This window comes from Phlebotomus papatasi, chromosome 2 (genome assembly GCF_024763615.1).
Source record: "Phlebotomus papatasi isolate M1 chromosome 2, Ppap_2.1, whole genome shotgun sequence".
Lineage (NCBI taxonomy): Eukaryota > Metazoa > Arthropoda > Insecta > Diptera > Psychodidae > Phlebotomus > Phlebotomus papatasi.
In genome coordinates this window covers 39,970,564-39,996,339 of record NC_077223.1, presented here as the reverse complement: position 1 = coordinate 39,996,339, position 25,776 = coordinate 39,970,564, and the positions used below count along the sequence as shown (strand labels likewise).

Here is a 25,776-nt window from a genome sequence, read left to right as displayed (position 1 = left end):
CTACAAGGTTCTAAGCAACACTCCTTAAACAGAAGGAGTGAAAAAAAATCAATTTCTATTAAAGATATTACATTTCAAAGTTGAGACTTTGGCGCTTAAATGCAACTATGCCGAAATTTGGCACACTTACCCTATTGATATTTTCTGGATAAAATTATTGTATCATATCAATACTGTACTGTTCAAAACATAACACATTTAAAAGGAAACCTACTATTTTTCATTAAATAGAAGAAAAATTGAAGATTTACAGTTGGATAATTATTATCCAACTTTTGAAAATTCATTTAGAAACCATTTTAAGTCAGCAATGTTCATAGTAAATGGGATAATCACAACTTTTCACTTTTGAAAAATAGAACTGAATATTTCCGGATAAAATTATTGTCATATGAGACGTTCAGAGCAGAAGTGGACTGTTTTAATAGAGAAATGCATACAAAGGAGACCACTTCTGCTCTGACCGTCTCATATATTGCATAGTTAATCAAACGTTTGCAAAATATCAGTTGGATAATTACTGTTTTTATCCGAATTCTCTTGGATAATATCTGACTTCAAAAGTTTACAACTAACGGTACAGTATTATATTCGATAAATAAAAAATGTGGATAAACAAAAACTTTTAAAATTAAAAAAAAAATGTCAATTTCTTGGATAAAATTTACATGTCATACAATTTTTTTTAGATTCAATTGTCGTCAATCACCCACTGAAACAATTGAAGACAATTACGAAAACGTCTTATCCAAGGAATTAAGAATTTTTATTCCGGATAACTTTCGAGAAGTATTTATCCAGAATTATTATCCTGTAAGATTATCACCGCCATTTTTATAAGATTTTGTTATCATCAATCCTCATTTACAAACATTTAATCAATTTTACACTTTTTATCCAAGTAGTTTTTTATATTTGGATAACTTTTAAGTGGGTCTTTATCCAGACTCTTAAACTTTATCTAGATACGTATTTCTAAAATCAAGGACTAAGATAGAAAAAACCTAAAAATACCATGCCTTATATTCAAAATAAAAATCTTGGATAACGCATTTCTAAATCCAGGATAAAAATTTTTCCCTGAAATATTGATGGAAAACCTCCAATATTCAAACAAAAGTCAGTTAAGTCTTACCTGTGTGATAGAACTGGAGGAGGACGAAACTCGGATTTATACCGGATCGATTCACACTTGATAATGGAGCATCGCGCCTCTGAGCCGATGATGATGTGCCAGTTGTTGTGGCTCCGCGTAATCTGGAATCACGCGAGTAGTGTTCCCTCACAACGGAGATTGTCTTGGATCTACCACGTGGTAAGTCACCAATGGCGCCTGAATCGTAACTTCCAGTGGATCCAAAGGGACCCACTGATGTTCCCGCGATCTTATTGGCTGCATTCCTGGCCAGAAGTCTCGGGGATAACGGTGCCGGTGACTGTGGTGGCTTTGCTGTGACTTTTTGCCCATCAATCGGCAATTTTAGGCTCATGCTTCCCGGATCAATTTTCGGCTGAACCGGTGGCTGAACAGCATCATCAGCTGAGTGCTGCTTCCGCGGTGTCACACTTCCAGACTCCGTCGGAGTGACTGTCTGTGTTCCTGGAGCGGCTTCCGGAAGGGATCCGGTGGACGTGAGGTGTCCAGGAGCCACAAGAGACCCTTTGGCTCGAGTCACCTCAATCATCAACTCTCCACCTTCATTTGTCACTGATCCTACGACACTAGGTGGCGTTGATCCTGCCATCTCCTCTGGAATAGCCTCACAACTCACCCTCATATCCTTCCCATAAGCACTCTTCTTCTTCTGCTGTCCACTTTCCACACTCGTCTGCACCGTCGGTTCTTCCTCGTGTTCAGCCTTCTCCACTGACGTCTGAGGCGGCCCCTGGGCACCAGGTCCTGCCCCAGCTCCGCTTTTCTGACCACTCAAGAAGGGATTGCGCCAGTTGGAACTCATCTCAGGACTCGAGTTCACTCGACGAACTGGATTTCTCGATCTTGAGTCATTATCCTGAAAATTAATTTTAGTCCATTTACACTTTGACCTTGCGAGGAATTCAAGGTCACAAAAATATAAGGACACAATGCGCGACTGGATGTTTTCTCAAGTTTTCGAAATTTCGATATCGAATATTTTGATATTTCCATTTTTCGGTGAGACTTTAGTATGTTACAGCTGAGACCGATACCTTTCCAAAATTAAGTCGCACCTTACCCTGAACCCAGTCTAACAAGTGACATAAACATCCAAAGTGAATATTTTCATAACTTCCGTTTCGATTGTCGAAATTTGATCATTCGATCGAGCGAAAATGAAAAGTTTCGTGAAATAATACAAATTTACCGACTACTAAATAACCGAAGTTATAACCGTTCAAATATAACCGTAGTTATATTTGAAATTGAGAATTTTCCAATGATCAGTAGTACTCCACCCTTCGATGCCCTGACTGAAGATATGAAGCTTATGAAGCACCAAAAAATGAAACTCCCGAGTCCGATTTTACGAATTCGATCAAGATGGGTGTAAAAGAACGGGTTTGTGAAATCCTACAATAATTCGAAACATCAAAACTTTTTGTAATCAACTGACAACTAAAATCGAAAACAGATTTTCGAAATTTCGATATCGAATATCTCGAAATCTTTCATTTTCGAATTCTGTGGAATTTTAATATGTTTATATTTGAAATTAAGAACTCTTCAATGATCAGTCGTATTTGCCCTACGATTCCCTGACCGAAGACATGAACCTTATGAAGCACCCGAAAATAAAATTTCAAATAAACATATCGTAAGTCAAGAGTCTTTCCGTACAGAAGTAGATCTTGACAGAGATCTTCGAAAATCTATTTTACAATCCAAAAAAAAAACTTTCCTACTTCGTAATACTTTCGCAAGGTGGCGGAAGTTACATCCTGTTCGAATTTCGAAGTGCTCAAGTGTCAAAATGTGACAGTCTTCATATTGTTGTGAGGAAAAAAACAGAACAACGACGTTTACTGTTCTTGCCCCAGTATTTAATCACTCCATAATCACTGAGTAACTCTTTTGCCAGCTTTTTAGTGTGATATTTGATAAATTTTCCCCACCTTGTTCGAAAATTTAGTATGAAAATACGAAATTGAATTTGAATTCTTCGAACTTCAACGACTTTTTGTGCAAATAGAGTTCCATTTACCTTTTATCAAAGACACTATTAGAGAATCAAAATCTACTTCTGTTTGGGCTCAATAGGTCTATGAAATCGTAAAATAATTCGGAATGCCCAAACTTTTTGCGATCCAGGACAGCTAAAATCGAAATAAAGATTTTCGAAATTTCGATATCGAATATTTCGAAATCGAATATCTTGATCCAAAAACGCATGTAAAGAATCTCAGTTTGCTCAAAGTAATTTTTTTTTAATGATCTGACTAACCTGAAAAGCCACGTCATCGGCATCGGGATCGTGATCACTGAAACTCCCAGACTCATTGACCTTCTGAAGTTGCTTGGGAATATCAATGGGACCCGTCGTTGTGGCCGTTAGGGAAGCTCCACTCTGCGGCACCTTATCATCATGCGGCAACGACGGTTGCGACTGCAGTGTCTCCTGTTCGTCAACTACCCTCCGCTTGGCCAATTCGGCCATCTTCGGGTGCTGCACCTTCTCATGCACTTCCTCTGGCTGCGTCACCACCTGAGGTGACGGGGTGGAATTCAAAAAGTCCCCACCCATCACTCCGCCCCCAATTGACGGCATAAACAAACTCGTGAGATTATGCAGTGGCAATTCATTCGAGTAGGAATCTTCCCCAATTTGATTCTGAATTCGCATCACCCAGGACGTACATCCAGTGGGCCTTCTGATGCACACTTCTGCCCAGCCCGTGCATGAGCAAGCACACGGGACTCTGGGACGATCCACACTCGATTGTGGTGTTGTCATTTGCGGAATGGAAATGCCCGATGATGAAATGGAAATGGGATTCTCGAGTTTATTGAGAGACGATCCAACTTGACCGTCCGAAGACTCTGTGTCCGGATTACTGCCACGACGCGACAGAGCCTCGAGACTTCCCGAGCAACTGCTGTAGCGTCCGTCAGAGGAACTCTGACGGAAAAACTTCTGCGGCTGCTGCGCCGAAAATGGCGTTGCAGCCGATGATGACGATGTCGACGACATGAAATCGCAACTCTCAGACTCCTGAGCACTGAAAATTTTATGATTTCTCTGTCAGTTATTTTATACTTTTCATTGTAATTTTTCTTCTTTATGCCTTTTTACAACATTAATTATGTAGTTTTAGGACAAGGAGTGCTTATAGAAAGACAAAAGTGCATCGGATTAGCAGGTTAAGTTCTTTAAGTGGCACTCATTCTGAATTTTGAATGTCAAATCTACAAAACGGCGCCGATATGACGTCAAAAATTGCAAAATCACCGAGATATCTTCAGAAAATTATAAGATCTGCACGATTTTCGCCAAAGATCGACAGATCGGCGAAATTTATGAACGACAGATATGAACGATTTTTGCAAAAGTCGATAGATCGACACAATTTTTGCAAAGATCGACAGTTTGACTGAAATTTAGCAGAAATCGACAGATGGGCTGTATTTTTGCAAAGATCAACAGACATAAACGAGTTTACAAAAATTGATAGATGTACGTACACGATTATTGCAGAAGATGACAGTTTTGCACGATCTTTGCCAAATATTGACAGATCAGCATAATTTTCAGTAGAAATCTACAAATTAACACGATCTTTATGAAGATCCACAAATTGGTGCAATTTTAACAGAGATCGACAGATCGGCACAATTTTTGCAAAGATCGATAGACATAAACGAGTTTACAAAAATTGATAGATGTACACGATTTTTGCAGAACATGACAGTCTTGCACGATCTTTGCCAAATATTGACAGATCGGCATAATTTTCAGAAGAGATTTACAAATTTAATACGCTCTTTATGGAGATCCACAAATTGGTGCAATTTTAACAGAGATCGACAGATCGGCACAATTTTTGCACAGATCAATAGATTGACTGAAATTTAGCAGAAATCGACAGATCTGCACTATTTTTGCAAAAATCGATATATACAATAGATAGAAGCACAGGTTTAGCAAAAAAAGATAAATCTGCAGGATTTTTGCGGAAACTGAAACGATCTCTCTCTTTCTGGAAAAATCGTACAGATACACGTTTTTTCTTTTATTTAAATGATTCTATCAAAGATCGTGCGGATTGCAAAAATCGTGCCGATCATTGTCAAATATTGACAGATCGGCATAATTTTCAAGAGAGATTTACAAATTAACACGATCATTACGAACATCCACAAATTGGCGCAATTTTAACAGAGATCGACAGATCGCCATGATTTTCGCAAAGATCGATGATAGATACGATAGATAGAAGCAATCTTAGCAAAAATTGATAAATCTGCACGATTTTTGCGGAAAATGAAACGATCTCTCTCTTTCTGGAAGAATCGTGCAGATTCTTCAAGTTTTTTTTTTTTTAATTTAAATGAATCCATCAAAGATCATGCCGATTGCAAATATCGTGCCGATCTGCCGATCTTTGCCGAATATTGACAGATCGCCAGGATTTTGCAAAGATCGGCAAATCGGCACGATCTTTAAAATGCTTCAAAAAGCCTTGGATATTGCTTCAAATTCTTTGTTCATAAGAACATCTGTCATGATATTTCAATAATTTTGGATTCTCCTGTCATTTTTCACACCATTAACCAAAAGAGAAAAGTAAGTCATGCTGAAATTCAAATCAAAATGACAGATTCATTTCAAATCAAAATAAAGAAAACGTTCAAAATTCTTGCGTACAATGAAATGATTTGTAAAAAGTTTGTAAATTTTATAACAAACCTCCCAATTTTAATAACCATTTTTTTGCATCTCATCTCAAAACCAATTAACCTCAATTTTGAATTTTCAGTAAATTAGAACAAACTTTCTAAAAATCAAACCTTAAATTGGGATAAAAACATTTGCTGGGAATTTTGTAAAATTTTGTTAAGGTAAATTATTCCACACACAATTACCAATTTAGTAAAAATGGGGTAAAAAAGGGGTTAGAAAACACACAATAAAAAAGAAAATATGTCACTATAAATGACTTCACACCTGCTGTGCTGAAGACTGGCTTTGGTATACCTTTTATTAGGCGGCAGATCGGTGGCACTGTCCCGCAATTCCTGCGAAACACTCGTCGCTTCCGAACGCAAATTCGACGAGTTCTTGCACGCCAAATTGCAACGATCACAGAGGCCATTTCTCACTGGACTCGTGAAACAGCCACTGGTCGTGATGGTCACTAGATTGTGACCAATCAACCATGTGACCGTCTGACCGCCTGCGAGCAAAAAGTCCGCTGATGGCATCCTCTTTGGCATCACTGAACACGAGGAATAAGTGTAGCGTGCCATGAAATCGATGCAAGTTTCAGCTAGTTCCATGTGGAACTGATAGAGGGCATCATCGACCAAGGGCTTAAAGTCCACATTGCCACGTCTCTGTTTGCGCGATCCCTGCTCGGTGAGACTTGAGCTGCGCTTCCTGTTGGACGAATCCTCATTCATTGGCGTATAGTCCATCTTGGCTTGGTCTTGAATTTTCGCCTTGATCTCCTGGAAGGTCATATGTATGTGCGACTCCAGCCCTGCCATTATGTACTGCACAAAAGTATTACGCAGACACAGGCGACACTTGAGGAACCACGCCGCAATCACATGGTGCGCCAGAGACACCGTGTAGTGATTGTAGCGATAGGGGTTGGTGTAGGGCAGGGCAATGGCAAAGAAGCACATGTACTGAATCTGAACAAAGTTCACAAATCGAGACTTTGGCAAACGACTCAAAGCTGAAAAGTTGCAAAAAAACGCCAAAACGATCTTCTTACTCATGGATTTCATTCATTTCATTGTCTTGAATTCAATTGGAAAAACGTAAGTTTGATGAAAAAAAACACAGTCGGCTATCAGGCCAAGGATATGGACCAAACCGTTTGAGTTACTCAGTTCAGTTATTAAAGAACCTTCTCCCTAAATTTTGTTTTCATGGGCTCATTCTTGAGTACTAAAAATTGTGAATTAAATATGAGGGTATTCCAAAATGGTGGTTGGAACGGAGAGGGATTTGATGTCGTTTTACCGCTATTTCATATTTGTCGAAAACCGTTTAAAGATATCTGTTTTCGTTCTGTCTCCAAAAGCGGTTATACAACCGCCGGACGGAACAGATGAAACCGTTTGATTGCACATACGGATGGGATGAACAGAAGGGGCAGGAGGAACGAAACCCATGGGATGGACGAAACATACGGACTAATAGAACGGACGAGATGGACGGAACGGTCTATACGAGCGACAGAACGGACGAAGTGGAGAGTACGGAATAAACGGATGGAATAGATGAAACAGACCAACGAGCAGAACGATTGAGACTAACGAGACGGACGGGACGAACGCATGGACGAGACGAGACGAAAGGGATGGGACGAACAGATGGACGAGACGAGATGGACGGGACGGACGGGACGAACGGATTGACGAGACGAGACGAACAGAACGGATGAACGAGACGAGACGAGACGAGACGGACGGGACGAGCGGATTGACGAGACGAGACGAACGGAACGGATGAACGAGACGAGACGGACGGGACGAACGGATGGACGAGACAAGACGAGACAAGTCGAGACGGACAGGACGAACGGATGGACGAGACGAGACGAGAGGAGACGAACGAGACGAACGGATGAACGAGACGAGACGACACGAGACGGACAGGACGAACGGATGGACGAGATGAGACGAGACGAGTCGACGCGGACAGGACAACGGATGGACGAGACGAACCGAGACGGGATGGATGGGACGAATGGATGAACGAGACGAGACGAGGCGGACAGGACGAACGGATGGACGAGACGTACCGAGACGAGATGGACGGCATGAATGGATGAACGAGACGAGACAAGACGGACGGGACGAACGGATTGACGAGACGAGACGAGACGAACGGAACGAACGGAACGAACGGATGAACGAGACGAGACGGACGAGACGAACGGATGGACGAGACGAGCCGAGACGAGATGGACGGGACGAACGGATGAACGAGACGAGACGAGACGGACGAACGGATTGACGAGACGAGACGAGACGAGATGAATGGATGAACGGACGAGACGAACGGATGGACGAGATGAGACGAGACGGACAGGATGAAAGGATTGACGAGACGAGACGAACGGAACGAACGGATGAACGAGACGAGACGGACGGGACGAACGGATGAACGAAACGAGACGGACTAGACGAACGGATTGACGAAACGAGACGAGACGAGACGAGACGAGACGAGACGAACGGGACGAACGGATGGACGAGACGAGACGAATCGAGACGGACAGGACGAACGGATGGCCGAGACGAGCCGAGACGAGACGGACGGGACGAATGTATGGACGAGACGAGACTAGATGAAACGGACTAAACGCATGGGATTGATGGATCGGATAAAACGGAAAGAATGGATGAGATGAACGAAACAGACAGAACGAACAGAATTAGCGAGATAGTAGACGGGTTGGTTGAGGTGAACGGTACCAACTGAACAGACGAGACAAATGGAACACATGAAATGGATCGATCGGCTGGGACGAACTGAATGGATGGGATGGACGAAACAGACGGGACGAACAGTACGATCGAGACGGACGAAACGTTTGGGACAGATGGATCGGTTGAGACGGAATGAACGGGGACAGGATGAACGAAACAGACGAGACGGAAAGAACGATCAAGGCGAACGAGACGGACGATCAAACTAAACGACGAGTCGGACGAGACGAACTGGACGACGAACGAACGGGAAAGATGGATGGGATAGACGGTACAGACAGGACGGCTTGAATAGTTGGTACGATTGGATGGACGGGACGACCACGATAACCGATCGCAAGTATTGTACAAGTATTGCAAGTATTGCATTCGTGATCTATGTTTCAACGCTAACGTAGTTAAACCCTAGTTATTACTTAATGAGAATCATTTTGCTGGATATAGATAAAGATAAAAATGTACTCACTCGATAGAAATTCCAAAACAGGAATCGCCACGAGTTGTGTGTTGGAAATCTTACTCATCTCTAGTAGAACTTCTGGGGCGTACTTGATGAAGGTGTCCGGAATTTCAAGAGTCATGATGGTTAGAGCATGGACACAGACGCGCGGATTACGACAGAACAGCCCCAACTTGAGTACATCAATGATGTTCTTCAGGGTTCCGGAAACCAGGTGCTGATGGTAGGTGATGAGAGCCGCAATAGCCGGTAAAACTAGCAAGTGAAATTCCGAGAGGGACGGCTTGCCAGTGACCGCAATGTAATTATCCACGATTGATTTGTTGACGTACAGTTTGTTGAGACTCCTCGCTAATGATTCCAAGTCATTGCCCACAATCAGAGCTTTATTCTGTAGAATATTGGGCAATTCCTTCAGCACCAGTTGCACTACAGCCCAATCCCTCTCAGTCTCCAAGCATTTCACTATGGCCTTGCAACCCCGCCTAATTGAGATGGCCGTGAAGTGACTGTTTGTAGATGTAACGTCCTGCGGAAATTGTTGCTGTTGCTGCTGCTGCTGCTGAAAGGAAATCTGCAGCGGCTGCTTGGCGTCAATGCCCAAATAATGACTGAATCTCAAGACACCATTCTGATCCGGATATCCCAACTGAAAATTCCCATTGCATCTAGCATCGAGCATCCACTTGAAAATCTGCAAACGCACCACATTGACTGACTCAAAAACACGTGGATTTTCGTAGTGGGCCTCCAGATGGCCCACCAGGAGGTAGAAAATGCGAATGGCATGGATCGATGGTAGGCGGTACAGTTTCACAAGAAACGTTCTAATGAGGCCTTCTACCAGTACCAAAAGATCCTGAATGTCAGCCTCATTCAACCTCACCATGGGATCATGCATGTCAAAGGGACGATTCATCAGTTTCTCAACAATATCCAACAATTCAAGGCATCTTTTACTGTCGCAGTGGAAAGTTAGGTCAATTAGGAGCTTAGCAGCTGCTGATCTTACCTATAAACCCCCCAAAAAGAGTATGAATTATAGCTGTGATTGTTTACGCAGTGTCATTTACTACAGAAAGTCTCACAATTTCAGAAGTGGGATTACACATTGCATCAAAAATTCGTTTTGCGTCAATAATAAAGTCATTTTGTAAAAGAGATTCTGTACTTACAACAACGTCTGATTCCTGATGGATATTGATGAAGTTGGGAATGACAATTCTTTCGAGAATCTCTTCTTCATAGGCCGCCCTATTGATGTCCATTATGTGAATGAGTGCCACAATGGCCTTCACTCTGATATTAGTCTTGCGATTTTGCCGATAGAATCTCTCCATGAATACACTCAATGCCTGAAGCCACTTTGGTCTCGCGGCAGAGATCCTATTGGCTCTGTATTCAATCAAATTGAACACCGAAGTCTCTGACCTCTCGTCAGCAACCTTTTCGATCAGATTGTAGATCATGTCACTGTTGGCATTAATCTCATGCCTCCTCAGCTTCCCCTCCACGTCATTCAGCGTCTCGTGGAAGATTATGCTGACGCTGTTGTTGCGCTGAACACCATTCTTTTCGTAGTGTGCCATATTGTCTGCCAGAGCTTCCATTATCTGACACAGAGTATCCCAAGCGGGTTCCGTGAGCTCTGGTCCACTTCGCTGGATGAGCCTCTGAATACTCAAGGCCACCTCGAAGCTGACAATGAAGTGTCGCGAGCGGAGGACTCGCAAGAAACTCAGCAGAACAGTGGACGGGGAACAGCGAAGGGCGGGCGCTGCGGGACCCCAGAGGCCCATATTTGTGTGAAAAACAGCCCCACGGAGCAGTGCCTCGTCATCGTACACGGTAGGGTCATTGAGGTAGTTGCACATTGTACACAAAGAGGCATACCTGACAAAAATTTTGTATTTTCAATCCTTTTATTTTCTGAAGGAACTGTGTATGTGAAAACGTCAAATTCTGTCAAAAATGCAATTTCTTTCTCAAATTGGGAAAACTGTTCCCAATACAGAGGCATTAAATTGATAGGAGTGTTATGACCTAGACACACTTACGACTTAAGCCGAGAGACGACTTAGTGGAAAATGATGGAAATGTAGTTTGACCATTATTTCAAATAAAATTACGCTAAGCCGTCATTATGCAGAGGTTTTCCTGTGTATTTCGAGGAGGCCCAATGGCAACGCCAAATAATTTTACAGATAAGTTATAAACGAAAAAACCGCCAATGAAAAATGGATCAATTCCGAGATTTATCTACCTCGTGAAGACTGTCTTTGATGGAGCAGACACTTCAGCTAGTTCAAGCGGAAAATTGAGCTGTACTCTTCTGAGATATTGAAGAGCCTGAGATCAATTGAGAAGAAGGCATATTGTAGTAGGGCTATTGAGCCTAGAGGGCCTAGAGGAGTTGGAAAGAAAAAGTCCGTCCTTACGAAGACTCTTCTAAGCCAACGGTACCAATCACTGTTCAGCTGGGGTGGTAACTTTGAGGGGAGCTATAACGACGCGACGGCTAACTTCAAGTTGCAGTTTCACTATAATTCCGCTAGGTGGAGTTGAGAGTGCTCAACGAGATATTCCGTAGGCACAATCGAATCGGCTCTTACAATTACTTTATTTAGATTCGCATTTGTTTTGCCTATCTAAATTACATTACGTAAAGCCCAGTTCCCTTTATAAATATGCAAAATAATCGTGCAACAATGTAGCCGTAGCCCCACGAGCCCCACAGTTCAAACCCAGCAACGAAAGAGTTCACGATTTGAGAGGCCGTGATGGTGGAACTTCTCAAGTTGTTCGGGACGCGGTGGTCACCATAGAAAACTATTTTTAGTTCAGAACGGTGGCCACCAATTTCTGTAGCGCAATAGTATTTCCTAACAGAAGTTCCCTGTTTGTACATAGGTACAAAAAGCTAGTTCAGTAGTTCAGTTCCGTGTACGCTCGTACACGGGAGCCGATTCTATTGTGCATTGCGGTTAGCATGTTTTTGCTGATCAATTTAGCAAAAAATTTTACTGAAAACGCTGTTTTTTTCAGCTAATTGAGCTCGGCAGATTTAGACAGCTTTTGAAGGATTCCTTTTTGAACGGAATAAAAAAAGTTGAATAATCGTTGAAAACGGTATATCGACTTTTATCAGCCTTCACTTTACAATCGAATTTTATCAAAAAAAATTTCTTACTCATCCTACGGACTCACTAAATAACCTGTTATCTGGAGCATAGAAAAATTATTATCCTCATTAAAATATCACACTTCTGGGGGTAAATTCTGTAACTTTGTGAGAACGTGAGAAGTGCTAAAAATGAGAAAATACCGAAATTTGTCACTTAAGTGTGATTCTCCATGCCCATTTTTGTGACATTTCTTACGATATTTTCGTAACACTTCTCACAGAATGATGGTCCAGTGACTCAAAAATAATTCGGGGAACAATATGGTCGATTTTTTTCGTGAGTGTCACTAGTGACCAACTCACGAAAATTAGAGAATTTACCTCCTGGACAGTCCATTGAACAAGTATTTTCTATCACTATTTTCGTAATTGACCTAATAATTTTGAAAGAAAAATATTGAAATTTGAAATTTTTAACCAATTTTTAATACAATTTGTAAAAAACACTTGCACCACTTTTCACCCTATAATTCTAGGTTTTATAAAAAAAAATGGAAATTTTCTTTGATTAGTCACTGGTCAATCCTTTATAAAAGCAGTTTGCAAGATTTTCAATGAATTTGGTGAATTTTTAGACGTGGCTGAAGAGCCGAAGTCCACCTGAAAAAAGGTTTGTGTCTTGGCTCACCCGAAAGTAATTTTAAAGTCCAAGAAAGTATTTTTAAATATAAAAAAATCGGTTCTAGCAGATTTAAAATTCATGTTCTGGGCGGGGAATTATGTAACGCTCTTGGCAATGCCATAGACAAATTGGATTCGAATCTTAGGAGAGCTGTTTCGAAAATGCGATTCTGTAGCCGTGACATTGCCATGTCAGTTCACGTGGCATTGTCAGAAGTCATTTGAGATTTCTGACAATTCAAATGACCATTTTGTTAAAAAAAAATCAACCAAGACGTACTATATTTTCATAAAATCATCAAGTAAAGGGATTTCATTAAAAAAAATCAATGAATTGCATTTTCGAACTCATATGATATGACAAAAAAAGCTCGATTGGCATTGTCAGGTTTCGAACTCACGCATGGCAATGCCATGAAAATTACAGAATTCCCCTACTGGAAGTATGGATAAAAATTTTGCCAAAGTTTAACTCTTTCGTCTCTTTTGGGACTCTGGGTACCCATTAGGGCGTTTCAACTAGGAAAAATTTTTTTGGCACTATTCTCACGGTGCTGTATTTGATGAGACAAGAAAGTTTTTCTTCTACGACCATATGATCGATCAGACGCTGTTTAGAGGTGGCTGAACGACCCTCTCTGTAGAACAAATTTCTGATTTTACCGAATTTTACACTACAGAGAGGGTCGTTCAGCCACCTCTAAACAGCTTCTGATCATATGGTCGTAGAAGAAAAACTTTCTTGTCTCATCAAATACAACACCGTGAGAATAGTGTCAAAAAAAATTTTTCCTAGTTGAAACGCCCTAGTACCCATGGAAACAACAATTTTTTTAGACTATCTAGAATCGATAAAAATCCGATTCTTCCGGATGATTACAAACTATAATGATGTCCAAATCTAGGATATTTTTTGCAGGATCCTAATTAACTCCTGAGCTTAGGTATTTTTGGTTAAAAAATCGTGAATTTTCGATTTTGTGCTTCCTTGTAGATATCGTGACTTTTTTGATATTTCTAGACCCGAATAAGGAAAAACCTCTCGGGGCCAATAAGTATGATAACTAACAATTACAGATTGCATAAATTCAAAAAATATTTTTTTCTTAAATTTTCAAAAAACTTGTTCAAACTTTATGGGTCCTCTCGTCCCCAAAAATCTAGAGGTCAAATGTAAGGTTATCCCGCCAATGTGTGCCATTTGCTTTTTGACACCAACCTTGTAACAAATTCCAAGCGGGAGCGACATTGCTTTCAGGGAAGTTTTTCCTATTCTTCCTGATTTTGGTGAATTCTGATTGTCCAGGAAGTGTCTTTTATGCTTTTGGGAAAGCTTAATGCGTCTACAATAACATCGTGTTGAGAGAAATGTGTTTTAATGTGTTTTAATGTGTTTTTGTGTGAAATATTTTAAGGAATCTGTTGGCAAGCAGAAATTTGGTGTCTTCTTGACCACTTCATGGACATCCCACAAGATACTGGTCAATAATTCTTCTTGTTTTAGTGATCAACATTGTAAAGGAGTCATTTGACACGCAAAAATAATTCACAAAATTGATATTATTGGCTTTTGGAAAATTCAAGTTTGTCTCCTTTTCGTTCTTTTGGGGACGAGAGTATCCATGAGTTTTCCAATTTCCCAGAGGCGGAGAAAATTCTTTCTGTACAGAAGTATCATATTTGACAACTATGACTTACAATAAAGTGAGTTTTACTGAAATTCGTTCGCTGGATATGTTGTGGTCCGGAAAGAGTTAAGCTCAATCAGGGGACATAAAATTTTGACACAATTACAATAGCTGTGAATGATAAAAATTGAAGGTAATATGAAGGCACTTACCCAAGATCCGTGCCAAGGAGAGTCCTCATGATCTTCCATGAGGTCTGACAGAAGGCCTCTCGATTGACAGTCTTGCAGAGAGCCACGATGCAGAGACTCAGAGTCTCGAAGGGAAAGATGGCATAGGACATAATGGTCTCCAGAACGGTCAGACACTGCAGCACCGTGCGAGTGTCCTCCAGGCAGCAGCTGAGGAAGCATGACTGCTTCACAATGCCCACAGTCACCTCATTGTCCAGGTATGCTGCATTGTACTTGATCATGTTAATGAGGATGTCCAGGTAGGTCTCCATGAGCTGGGCATCGACAATTGCCTGGCACCATTGCACCATGAAACGACCAATTTCCGCCTCAAAGTGCGTAATGTCCTTGCCATCGTCCGTGAGGGCTCGCAGAAGTTCCAACCGGTGCCCAATGTCCTCAGGGACACTGTGATTCTGGATGACGCGGAAGAACTGAGCCCGCATCAGATTGAGATTGAGAAACTGACTACTGATAAGTTTCTTGTAGAATGCAAAAGCCGTCTGACGCTGCTCAGGCGGTCGATTGGCCACTATCAGATCACTCGTCAGTTCCCACAGCTTCTGCAGGGAACAATCTTCGAGTCTGCATTTCTTCAGATCATCTCCGAGTTCCCTCAAAATCTTGCATCGCTGATTCACCGGCGTCTCCGGTCGCAGTTCCCGCTCAATTTCGGGCGTCAGGAGAAAAAAGTCCGTTTGCTGCTGAAGACCCCCTCCCGACACCTTGGCACTCTTGAAGAATTGCTTCAGCTTCTGGATTCGAGTCTCCTTCGACATTTTTGGCCCCTCGAGACAATGGCCCCCGAAACCACCTTCAGACACCGACTATTTTTCACCTTAATCTTCACACACAAGAACTATTTTCACACGGAAAGTCTTCAATGGGCAAGTAGGAAAAGCTTTCTACGCACAAATGTACACAAAAATAGGTATAAAAGAGATTTTTCACTGATTTTCCGCAATTCGACTCCCTAGAAAAAAACGCATTTGACACTCAGCTGTTTCCGGAAAAACTCTCCGGAAAGATGAGAGCCAACAAAATGGCGGGAAATTTGATTGTTCATTGTTAACCTCTTTTTGATGCTCAAAATCCTCAAAATAAACAATATTCTGGTTAAATTATACCATTTTAAAAAGAATTTTAGGTGAATTAAAATAATTTATCAAAATAGTCATGGCTAATTGGGATTTATTACCAATTTTTTATGGGAATGATTCTTTTTTTCCGAATCAAAGCCGCCTGTTTTTTTTTCACGACTCACACTCAGAGCCTCACTCACCACGTGCCAAAACAATTTTAGTTTTTCGCTCAATTGTGAAATTATTAAAGTTTTTCCAAGTGAAATCCACAAAACCAACGATGGAAGGACAATTTAGTGATGCTGAGGAAGATACTGACCGCACGGTGGAAGGACTAGCGGTGAAATTAAAGGAAGTCACGACGATTGACAGTGAAATCTTCAGAGATCTTCCTGACGAGGAAGCAGAGCTGGAGGAATTGTCTGAGGATGAAGTGTACAGTGACCCAGAAGACGATATGCATCTCTACGAGGATCATGGGATGATCAAGCAGTCATCTGGAATGAATACACAAAATGCCCCAACAAGATTGAGCAGTTTTCAGCCCAGTCAGAGTATGATGTCCAAGTATTCCTCGAAGATCCACGTGGGCGCATTCCAGGCTTCTTCAGCGGCATCTTCTGAGGTTAAGAAAGCCCTGGAGAAGAGTGACAGACGCCAAGATGCCGAACGCACTAAAATTAAGGACAAGAAGGACAGAGCGACGATTGACAAAGTTCTGGATGATCGAACGAGGATGGTGCTCTTCAAATTATTCCGCCAGGAAAAAGTCACCAAGATTGCCGGGAACATCAAGGAGGGCAAGGAAGCCAATGTCTACCTGGCCTTCAGCAATGCGTACAAACACGATGCACTGGCCATCAAGATCTTCAAGACATCAATCCTGGACTTCAAGGATCGGCACAAGTACATCGCTGATGAGTTCAGATTCCGACACGGATACGCCAGGCGCAATCCCCGGAAAATGGTAAGTTTTCTCCAATTTTTTCCTTTTCTCTTCAATTAATTCAAACATTGACCTATTCAGCATAACAGATTTTTATTAACAGAAATTTTATTCATGATAAATCTTTTATGTTAAAAACTTTTAAGTGTAAAATATGCAGAACATTTAAATTCCATCTTTAAAATCTTAAAAGAACCTACATTTAAAAATGTTTAATTTAAGAGATTGCTTCGATTATTTAAAAATATTAAGTATTTGTTAAAAAAGGTGACAGATAAATAAAAAAGTGAAATTTTAAACAACTTGTTTCTCAAAACTCATACAAATTTGGGTATATTTATACAGTAGAACCCCGCTATAGGCCATCGCTTTATAGTCCACAATTTATCGACCGTTGATTTTAAAACACTGATTTTAAGTTAGGTTATGTTTTTTTAGTACGCGGACATGCAATGTTGTCATCATCAAAGTAGTAAAAATTTTTTCCTTCAAAAGTTCAAGATGGCGATTTTTTTAGGTCATAGATATGTTTGGACGAGGTGTCCGCCTGGACCACATCTAAAACATATTTAAAAATAAAAGAAATAGTAGGAGCCGTTTTCCATAAAAACCAAAAAACATGATTTTGTAGGGTTGGAGGGAGTGGGGGAAAATAAAAATCATAATAACGATCCTTCGACCGACTTTTGGGGGGGGGGGGTCCTCCGATGATCCAAAGTTCATATCTCTTACCGTTTCGCGTCTAAATGGGTAACCAGTTTTTGGACAGAAAAGAAATTAAAAAAAGGTTGATCATTTACGGATACTTAACCGATTCATTACCGATTGCGAGCGATGCAATCGGGTTGGAAAATTCAAGACCTTTCCAAAAAATCCAAATTTAACCAACTCGATTGAAAAACAGACCCTCTAAAGTAGTAAAAACTTTTTCCTTCAAAAATTCAAAATGGCAATTTTTAAAGTCATAGTTATGTTTGGACGAAATGTTCGCCTAAGAAATCGAAGGAACTGTTTTCGAGAAAAACCAGAAAAACATGGTTTTGGTAAGGATGGAGGGGGTTGGAGGGGAGAAAAAGAACGTCTGGAGATATTGTTTTTTTTTTATTCGGTATCACCGAAGACCGAAACTTCATATCTTTTACCGTTTAAGCTCCAGTTAAAGTGAGTTCGAGCAGTAAAATTAAACACTCAAAGATTTAGAATTGATATAAAATCTCCATTGAATTAAAATTATAAGAAAATTATTTAATCTTTGAAGATTTTGTTTAACAAATCATCTCCTCAAAATTCAACTGTTTTAATAAGTTCATTTGTTTTGTATCGACAGTAACAGCTTTTGTTAATGACGCATCATGATACATTGCCTACTGCGATTGCATTTACAAAGAAAATGCATTGGACAGTTTAATTTTAATAGACGAAATGGGTTTCGAAAACAAAAATTCTTTAATGAAGTCTTCCTTATTAATCTTTCTTAAAAATTTTATTCTAAAAAATACAAATTTAGAACGTACATCTGAATGAAGCGGACATTTGCCATTGTCTCCCAATTAAATGAATAAAAAAAACTCATTTGGTCACGATTTACCCATTAGACAGACCTTTTATTCCGGATTATATTAATTTTCTCACTTCTTTATTATAACTCTTATTAATATTGGACATTGGACTTTTTCTGATATCCGGTTGACAGATGTCAGACATTACCGAGAAATTAAAAAAAAATACATTCTGATATGGGCTTTTATCCATCATTTCACCCCCATTTATTCAGATGACGGAAAGTGGAGAGTGGTTTAAAATGTTAAGCTTAGCTTTAGAATTAAAGAAGACTGGAACGAACGAAATAAGTTTAATAGGGTGGAGTAAGTACTTTTGGCCACTTTAAGGTTTCATGTGCTTGTAATTTTTATAATCTTTCTTTAAATAAAATGAAATTTTGTGCAAAGATACCTTAAAGCCGTTTCTTCCTAATAATCCAAGAGAATTCCCAAAATTTTTTGGATATTTTAGTGAAAAATGCATTTTATGCAACTATATGCATGATTCAGTACTTTTGGCCACTTTGTAAGCAATTTTGGCCACTTGTTTCCAATAGAATTTTAATAAAATAACAGAAGAAATAGCTCTGGAAAACTTTCACAAATACACAGCACAAGTCCTATTTTGATTTAACAACAATTTTATGTAATTATTAGAGTATTTTAAACGACTTTTTGCACATTTTCTATTTGATGTAAAAATCAGTCAAAAGTCACGATTGGTTTTACTGAAATCCGCGAGGTGCGCTACGTGTAAAATGTATGGGAAAATGAATGGCCAAAAGTACTTACACAGCCGAAAAAAGTAAGCTCTTTTAGCCACAACACATTTTCATTTAATTTGTTGGAAAATCTTAATAAGGATGATATCACAATAAAATTTAGTTAATTAAGAAATGGACTTTCATTGAAAAACATCAAATATTTTCATCAAAAATATGAAACAATGCAAAACAATTTCTCTTAACATTAACAAGTTTCTTAAGAGAGTCCCATGTTTTTTTAGTGATTGTTTACCTTGTCGAAAATTTCTTTCAATAACTTAGAATTAATCAAGTCGATAAAAATCAAATATGGTTTTCTGATTCGTTAGATTAGAGGTCATAAGACCAATTTTCCTGTTCTAATAAACTCATAATTGCCGTATAATGTGATTTTACTTTAGGTGGCCAAATGTGCTTACATGACCATAATGGCTGACTCTACCCTACTTCCACAATTGCAAAGTATATTGCGTTTTAAAGGATCTTCTACAGACCGTTTAAAGAAATTTTACAGATCTTTTTTGTTTTGTCAATTCATTCGAATTATTTTTTGAAAAATTATGAGAAATTTAATGGATTCGAAAAAATTAGCAAAGAAAGTAAAGTAATACTTACTTTTGTTGTTGCATACCGGTTTACTTTAGATTTGATCCCGTCAAATAATTTCGTCAGATATCTTTAAGATTTCTGCGGAAAATATCTACACCTCTGCCGAAAATCTGCTGATAAATCTGTAAATATTCCTACGAATTTTATTTGGGCTTGAAACAAAATTCTTCAGAAAATTTTGCAGATTTTCTGACGAATCCTGTTGCATACAATTCAAAAAACCTCCGAGTAAAATCGGTAGGTAGAGCAATGATTTGACGGGATTTGATGAAGTTCAAAACCGTTTCCAAATCGAATAGAATTCGTAATATTCGAATTTTCAATATAAATTCATTACCGATCCAGAATCAGTTGGAACTTGGAACCTAGGCATTTCTTTTTTGGAAATTCGAATGTCTATAGAAAGAAATAAAATCTTGAGCAACTAAAAATCAGTCCTCCAGAGAAATTTTACTTTGACCTTTCAAAAAAAAGAATTAGAAGTTTCCGGTCATTGGATATCTAAGGATGAAAAAAATGCTGATTGGTTTTTTAAATAACTTTTAAATAACTTAAAAGAATTATTTTGAATTAGATTAAGGGCCCAGAATAAATGTTCTATGACTTATGTGGGGATCATCGAAATGCGAAAGTTGACATCATTGGCCGTTTCAACTCTAAAGCGGCAATAAATTTATAGACAAATAAAAAAGAACAACTTTGTAAAAAAAAATTTTATTTAACGATACCCTACTAAAAAAGGAAAAAGCGTTTTACTAATCAATAAAAAATTACTTAAAAGATCTATTAAACTAGGATGCGAAATTTATCAAAAATATTTTTTCGGTTAAAATGCAACTTAAGGTAAGACTTTGGGCGGAGAAGGAGAAACGGAACTTAGAGAGAATGCTTAAGGTCAATCTTCCGGTGCCGACTCCTTTGGAGATCCGTGAGAATGTTCTGGTGATGGAGTTTATTGGGGAGAACTATGAGGCTGCGCCTCGACTAGCCCAAGTGACTCCGAGCCAGTCCAAGGCTCGCGAGTTCTATTACGATATCGTGTGCCACATGTGGGATCTGTACAATCTCTGCCGTTTGGTCCATGCTGATTTGTCTGAGTACAATCTCCTGGTTCATCGGGAGAAACTTGTGATCATAGACGTGTCGCAGTCCGTTGAACACGATCATCCCAATGCCCTGGAATTCCTGAGGAGAGACTGCCGGGAGATCACAAAGTACTTCCGGAAGCATGGAGTGGCTGTGATGACGGTTCAGGAATTGTTCAATTTCATCACCGACGCCACGATCAACGACAAAAACAAGCATGAGTATCTTCAGGAAATGCTGAAGAAGATTGCTGACAGGAGTCTAGATGACCTTCCGGATGAGGAGAAGGTGCAGGAGGAAGTCTTCCAGAATATCTTCATTCCCAAACGTCTGGATGAGGTTGTGCATTACGAGAGGGACATTAAAAAAGCCAAGGCCGGGGAAGGGGATCAACTAATCTACAAGACAATTACCGGTTAGTGCTGATTTTTTATTTATTTAATTATTTTATTTTGTTGTTGACTTTTTTTTGTTGTGAAACTTCTTTTGCTACTCTTTGGTCTGCAAATTAAATAGCATTGGCGAATGAAATTCATCATGCCGTGTCAATCAATTATTTCATTATCTCAGTCTGAAAGAGTAGACTTTTAAGATACCCAAAATACCCAGAAAAAAGGATACTAATGTGACCCTTACTTTGCGGAATGCTCGCATGCCAAAACTTGGATGTTTTTCCCTCAAAATGCTTTTTGCATTGTTCTTCTTTTGTGGTAAGGCACTCTCGTCCACAAATTTGAGCATTTCGCAAAGTTTCTTTTACTCTGATCATTTTTTTTAATTTTTCCGGTTTATAAAATTATTGCCAGAATTAACAAAAATAATTTATATTTGGTTCTAGATAAAAACAATTTATAGATCAATTTATTTCTTAATATCGCAAATCAATAAACTAATCCAAAATTCATTATTACATCGAAAAAAATCTACTCTGTAAATCGAAACGAAAATAATTTAATAAAAATTATTTTGAAAAATTACCGTTTGATTTATCGGAAAATATTAAGTTACCGGTTAATGTGTCGTAAGAAATCAATTTTGTCATTTATGTGTCGGATAAAAAATTGATTTACTCGATTTACGGGTCCTTATTAATCGTTTATTTACCGATTCGCTGCGTTTTAGATATTAAAAATAAATTTATTTTATTTAAAAAAAATCGATAAACTGGTTTATTTATCGGGAAAATCAATTTGTTGGTTTTTATATTGGAAGATAATCAACATTACTTTATAACCTATTTTGAATAATAAATTAATTTACCGGTTCATACATCTTAAACTAAAAAAAAAATAATAAAATAATTTAAAAAAATAATTCATCGGTTTAATTATAAAAAAAATAAATAAACAATCAAAAAAAATTATCGGTTCAATAACCGGAAAAAATTAATTTATTGATTGATAATACTATCGTTAAAAAAACAATTTTTACATTTTAAAATCGAAAAATAAATCGATAAATTAGCGATTTTGTCTTAATTGAAAATAGTTACCAAATCATATTATCGGTAAACAGAAACAATTTAACAAAATGATAAAAAAATAATTATCGGTTCAACTATCGGAAAATAGTGATTTATTGATTAAATAAATGATCATTTTTTTTTACCAATTTTTGAATTTGAAACTGCGTTTGTGATTTATGAATTAATTTGATCTCTAGTAAGATCAGTAAGCACCAAAAGACCATGCGAAAAATTAATTAACTGAGAACTCTATCTCGTGAATCGGTAAAATATTTTTTTCCGATTAACAAAAAACCGGTAAATTAATTTCTTATCCGATTATTTAAAATAGTATATGGGCAAACAAAAATGTAAACACGAGAAAGATAAGTTATTCTCATTACTGATGCCATGACTGATTCATTACGGATGCCATGACCAGTTAAACTTTGACTTTCAAAAATTCAAGATGGCGATTTTTTAGGGTATAGATATGTTTGGACGAAATGTTCGCCTGGACGACTTCTAAAGCATATCCAAAAATAAAAGAAATCGTAGGAGCCGTTGTTGATAAAAATCAAAAAACATTGTTTTAGGGGGATGGCGGGGGTGAGGGGCCATAAAAATCATAATATAATCGTTGGGTCGACTTATGGGGGGGTGTCCTCCGAAGATCCGTAGTTCGTATCTCATACCGTTTCGCTTCTAAATGGGTAACAAGTTTACAGACAGAACAAAGAAAATTAAAAAAAAAATTGGTCGTTTACGGGTACTTAACCGATTGATAGCCGATTGCGACCGATGCAATCGGATTGAACCAAATTTAACCAAGGCGGTTGAAAAATAGACTATCAAAGTCATAAAAGTAGTAAAAATTTTTTCTTTCAAAAGTTCAAGATGGCGATTTTTTTAGGTCATATATATGTTTGGGCGAAATGTCCGCCTGGACCACATCTAAAACATATCTAAAAATTAAAAAAAAAGTAAAAGCTGATTTCAATAAAAAAAAAATAGAAAAATAAGGTTTTAGAGCGGAATGAAGGGATGGAGGGGAGAAAAAGAGCGTTTGGAGATATTACTTTTTTTATTGGGGGTCACCAAAAAGCGAAACTTCATATATTATACCGTTTAAACTCCAGGGCGGTTACAACTTGAAAAAAAAACCTTTATAAACTTCTCTCCCTTTGAGTTTGAGCAGTAAAATTAGGATAAGTGTGGCAAATTCCGGCCAGCTTGCAATTTCGGCCACCTTTTTTGTTCCTCGAATTTCCATGAACTTTTAGATTTTACGTACTCTAGAGATTATACAATGCAAAAGAATAACAAAAAATGTAGCTTCGACAAACGAGATGACGTTAAAAAGATATTGGAAGAATTCCCTAAGGGCAAGGAAATATGCGAATGAAGGTGGCCGAAATAGGGCACCAAAGTTATGTCTACATTTTCATTCATTTTAAAATGTATTAAGAATGATTTTAGAGTAAATAAAGACGATAAACTGTCTACAAGGTTCTAAGCAACACTCTTACAAAAGAAAAAATAAAAAAATCAATTTGTATTTAAAATATTACATTTCAAACTTGAGACTTTGACGCTTGCATGCAACTATGCCGAAATTTGGCACACTTACCCTAAACACTCAAAGATTTTGAATTGATATAAAATCTCCATTGAATTAAAATTGTAAGAAAATTATTTAATCTTTGAAGATTTTGTTTAACAAATCATCTTCTCAAAATGCAACTGGTTTAATAAGTTCATTTGTTTTGTATCGATGGTAATAGCTTTTGTTGTTAATGACACATCATGATGCATTGTCTACTGCGATTGCAGATACAAGAAAATGCATTTAGAACAGTTTAATTTTGAGGAGTCGAAATGGATTTCGAAAACAAAAATTCGTTTTCGAAATAAACCAAAATAATCCAAAATTGGGTGGGAATGGAGAGGGGAAACCTTAAAGTTTGAACCTTACAGACAGTTTATCGTCTTTGTTTTCTCTACAATCATTCTTAATACATTTTAAAATTACTAAAAATATCGACATAGCTTTGGTGGTCTATTTCGCCCACCTTCATTCTTATAGTTCCTTACCCTCCCGGATTTTTTCTAATATCTTTTTCACATCATCTCGTTTGTAGGAGCAACATTTTTTTGTTATTTTTTGCATTATATAATCCCTAGAATATGCAAAAACTAAAGATTCATGGAAATTCGAGGAACAAAAAAAAACTGTCCGAAATTGCAAACTGACCGAAATTTGGTACACTTACCCTAATCTGAAAAAATCAATTTGCTTTAATTGTTTAGGGATGTGAGAGATAATTTCAATACCTTTCCAACATGGTAAAATTTCTTTAAAACGGAAAAAATAAGAAGAAAAACATCGAAAAAATGAAATAAAGTTTTTGAAGCTCAAAGAGATTAGAAATATTTTTTGAATAGGTAAATATTCAAGCTTGATCGTTCACTTTTATAGCAGGTTCAAGAATTTGATGATTTCGATCACTGTTATAATAACCTTGACTTTTTTCTGGGTTTAGTGACTGTTGCGATTTTGCAATCTCTTAATGGTGCGCACGTTTTGCAAAAAATCTAAAAGAATAATTTCTCCCATGTAAAAACAAAAAAGTCAATTCGCGTGTGTGTAAATTTTAGGGTGTTTTGTTGGATTCACTCTTGTCTGACTGGAAGTCATAAATTTAAGAGATACCAATTAAATGTAATGATTCACCTTCTTGCAGGTCTTTCTGCGAATCTCGAGGTCAAGCAAGTTCCAGATATTCTGCACAGAGATTCGGAAGAGGAATCATCGTCGGCTTTCAGTGAAGACCATGATGATTACGATGAAGAATCGAGATTTCAGAGCAGTGCTCGGCCAAGAGATGAGTCTCCGGACAGCAAGAAAGCCCGGAAGAAGGCAGTGAAGGACGCCAAGGCAGAAAAGAGGAAGACCAAGGTGCCCAAGCACGTAAAGAAGAGGAAAGAGAAACTTGCACAAAAAAAATAAAATGGTCAAATAAATGATTTTCTTGCTAAAAAAAATTTATTGTCTTTTTGTCCACTTTAAAAATCCCTCTTTGTCACCGCAATCTACTACAAAAAAATTTAATAGTATAAAAAATAAATTTAAGGGAGTTTCAATAGCTTAAATTGTTTAACAAATATCACCATTTTGGAAGAAAAAATTGTCTTTTACTTGAGTCTTTTGCGCAAACTGAAGTAGAGCAAAACACGAAAGACAAGCATGAGAGCAAAAAGGAAGAGTAATTCATGCCACAGCGACACTTCCTCGATCCTCAGGTACCTCAGGAGCACCTTGGGATCATCAAAGTGGCAATAGATGTAGTTGCAGTCGAGTTGTTCGCGATTGTACCCAAAAGTTATCAGGACTATTGATACAACGCCAATCCTCAGGAAGGAGAGTTTCATGAGAGCGTACATTTGCAGCGGAATTTCAGCCGCAAAGTCAAAGCCGTAGATGGCAAGGCCGAGCATTGGGGCTAAGATCATGGGTCCAGTGGCGCATCCATT

General features: G+C 38.4%; 3 protein-coding genes across 4 annotated transcripts in view; 1 reads left to right on the top strand and 2 right to left on the bottom strand.

Moving 5' to 3' along the window:
- LOC129804082 (tuberin) overlaps positions 1-15,920 on the bottom strand; it is an 18,646-nt gene extending 2,726 nt beyond the window's left edge. Inside the window, exons 1-6 of one of the 2 annotated variants that reach the window (XM_055851113.1) lie at positions 14,750-15,920; positions 10,280-10,997; positions 9,111-10,116; positions 6,174-6,879; positions 3,423-4,197; positions 1,136-2,012 (exon numbers count right to left, since the gene is read on the bottom strand). In XM_055851113.1, coding sequence (XP_055707088.1) covers positions 1,136-2,012; positions 3,423-4,197; positions 6,174-6,879; positions 9,111-10,116; positions 10,280-10,997; positions 14,750-15,549 — 4,882 coding nt within the window. In that variant the 5' untranslated portion in view covers positions 15,550-15,920. Of the gene's footprint in view, positions 1-1,135; positions 2,013-3,422; positions 4,198-6,143; positions 6,880-9,110; positions 10,117-10,279; positions 10,998-14,749 lie in introns of both variants that reach the window. The other variant, XM_055851112.1, reaches the window with a different exon arrangement.
- Positions 15,827-25,287, top strand: LOC129804101 (serine/threonine-protein kinase RIO1). Its single transcript, XM_055851173.1, has 3 exons — positions 15,827-16,819; positions 20,556-21,213; positions 24,987-25,287. The coding sequence occupies exons 1-3, from the start codon at positions 15,947-15,949 to the stop codon at positions 25,250-25,252; spliced, it is 1,797 nt and encodes a 598-aa protein (XP_055707148.1). The 5' UTR covers positions 15,827-15,946; the 3' UTR covers positions 25,253-25,287.
- LOC129804098 (ATP-binding cassette subfamily G member 4) overlaps positions 25,270-25,776 on the bottom strand; it is a 43,948-nt gene continuing 43,441 nt past the window's right edge. Inside the window, exon 8 of the mRNA XM_055851169.1 lies at positions 25,270-25,776. Coding sequence (XP_055707144.1) covers positions 25,438-25,776 — 339 coding nt within the window. The 3' untranslated portion in view covers positions 25,270-25,437.

Bases quoted from the DNA above. Each gene is read 5' to 3' on its own strand.
- LOC129804101 (XM_055851173.1), top strand. From the start codon at position 15,947: ATGGCTAATTGGGATTTATTACCAATTTTTTATGGGAATGATTCTTTT. The intron at 16,820-20,555 runs GTAAGTTTTCTC...ATGCAACTTAAG, and splicing joins GGCGCAATCCCCGGAAAATG to GTAAGACTTTGGGCGGAGAA. The intron at 21,214-24,986 runs GTTAGTGCTGAT...ACCTTCTTGCAG, and splicing joins AATCTACAAGACAATTACCG to GTCTTTCTGCGAATCTCGAG.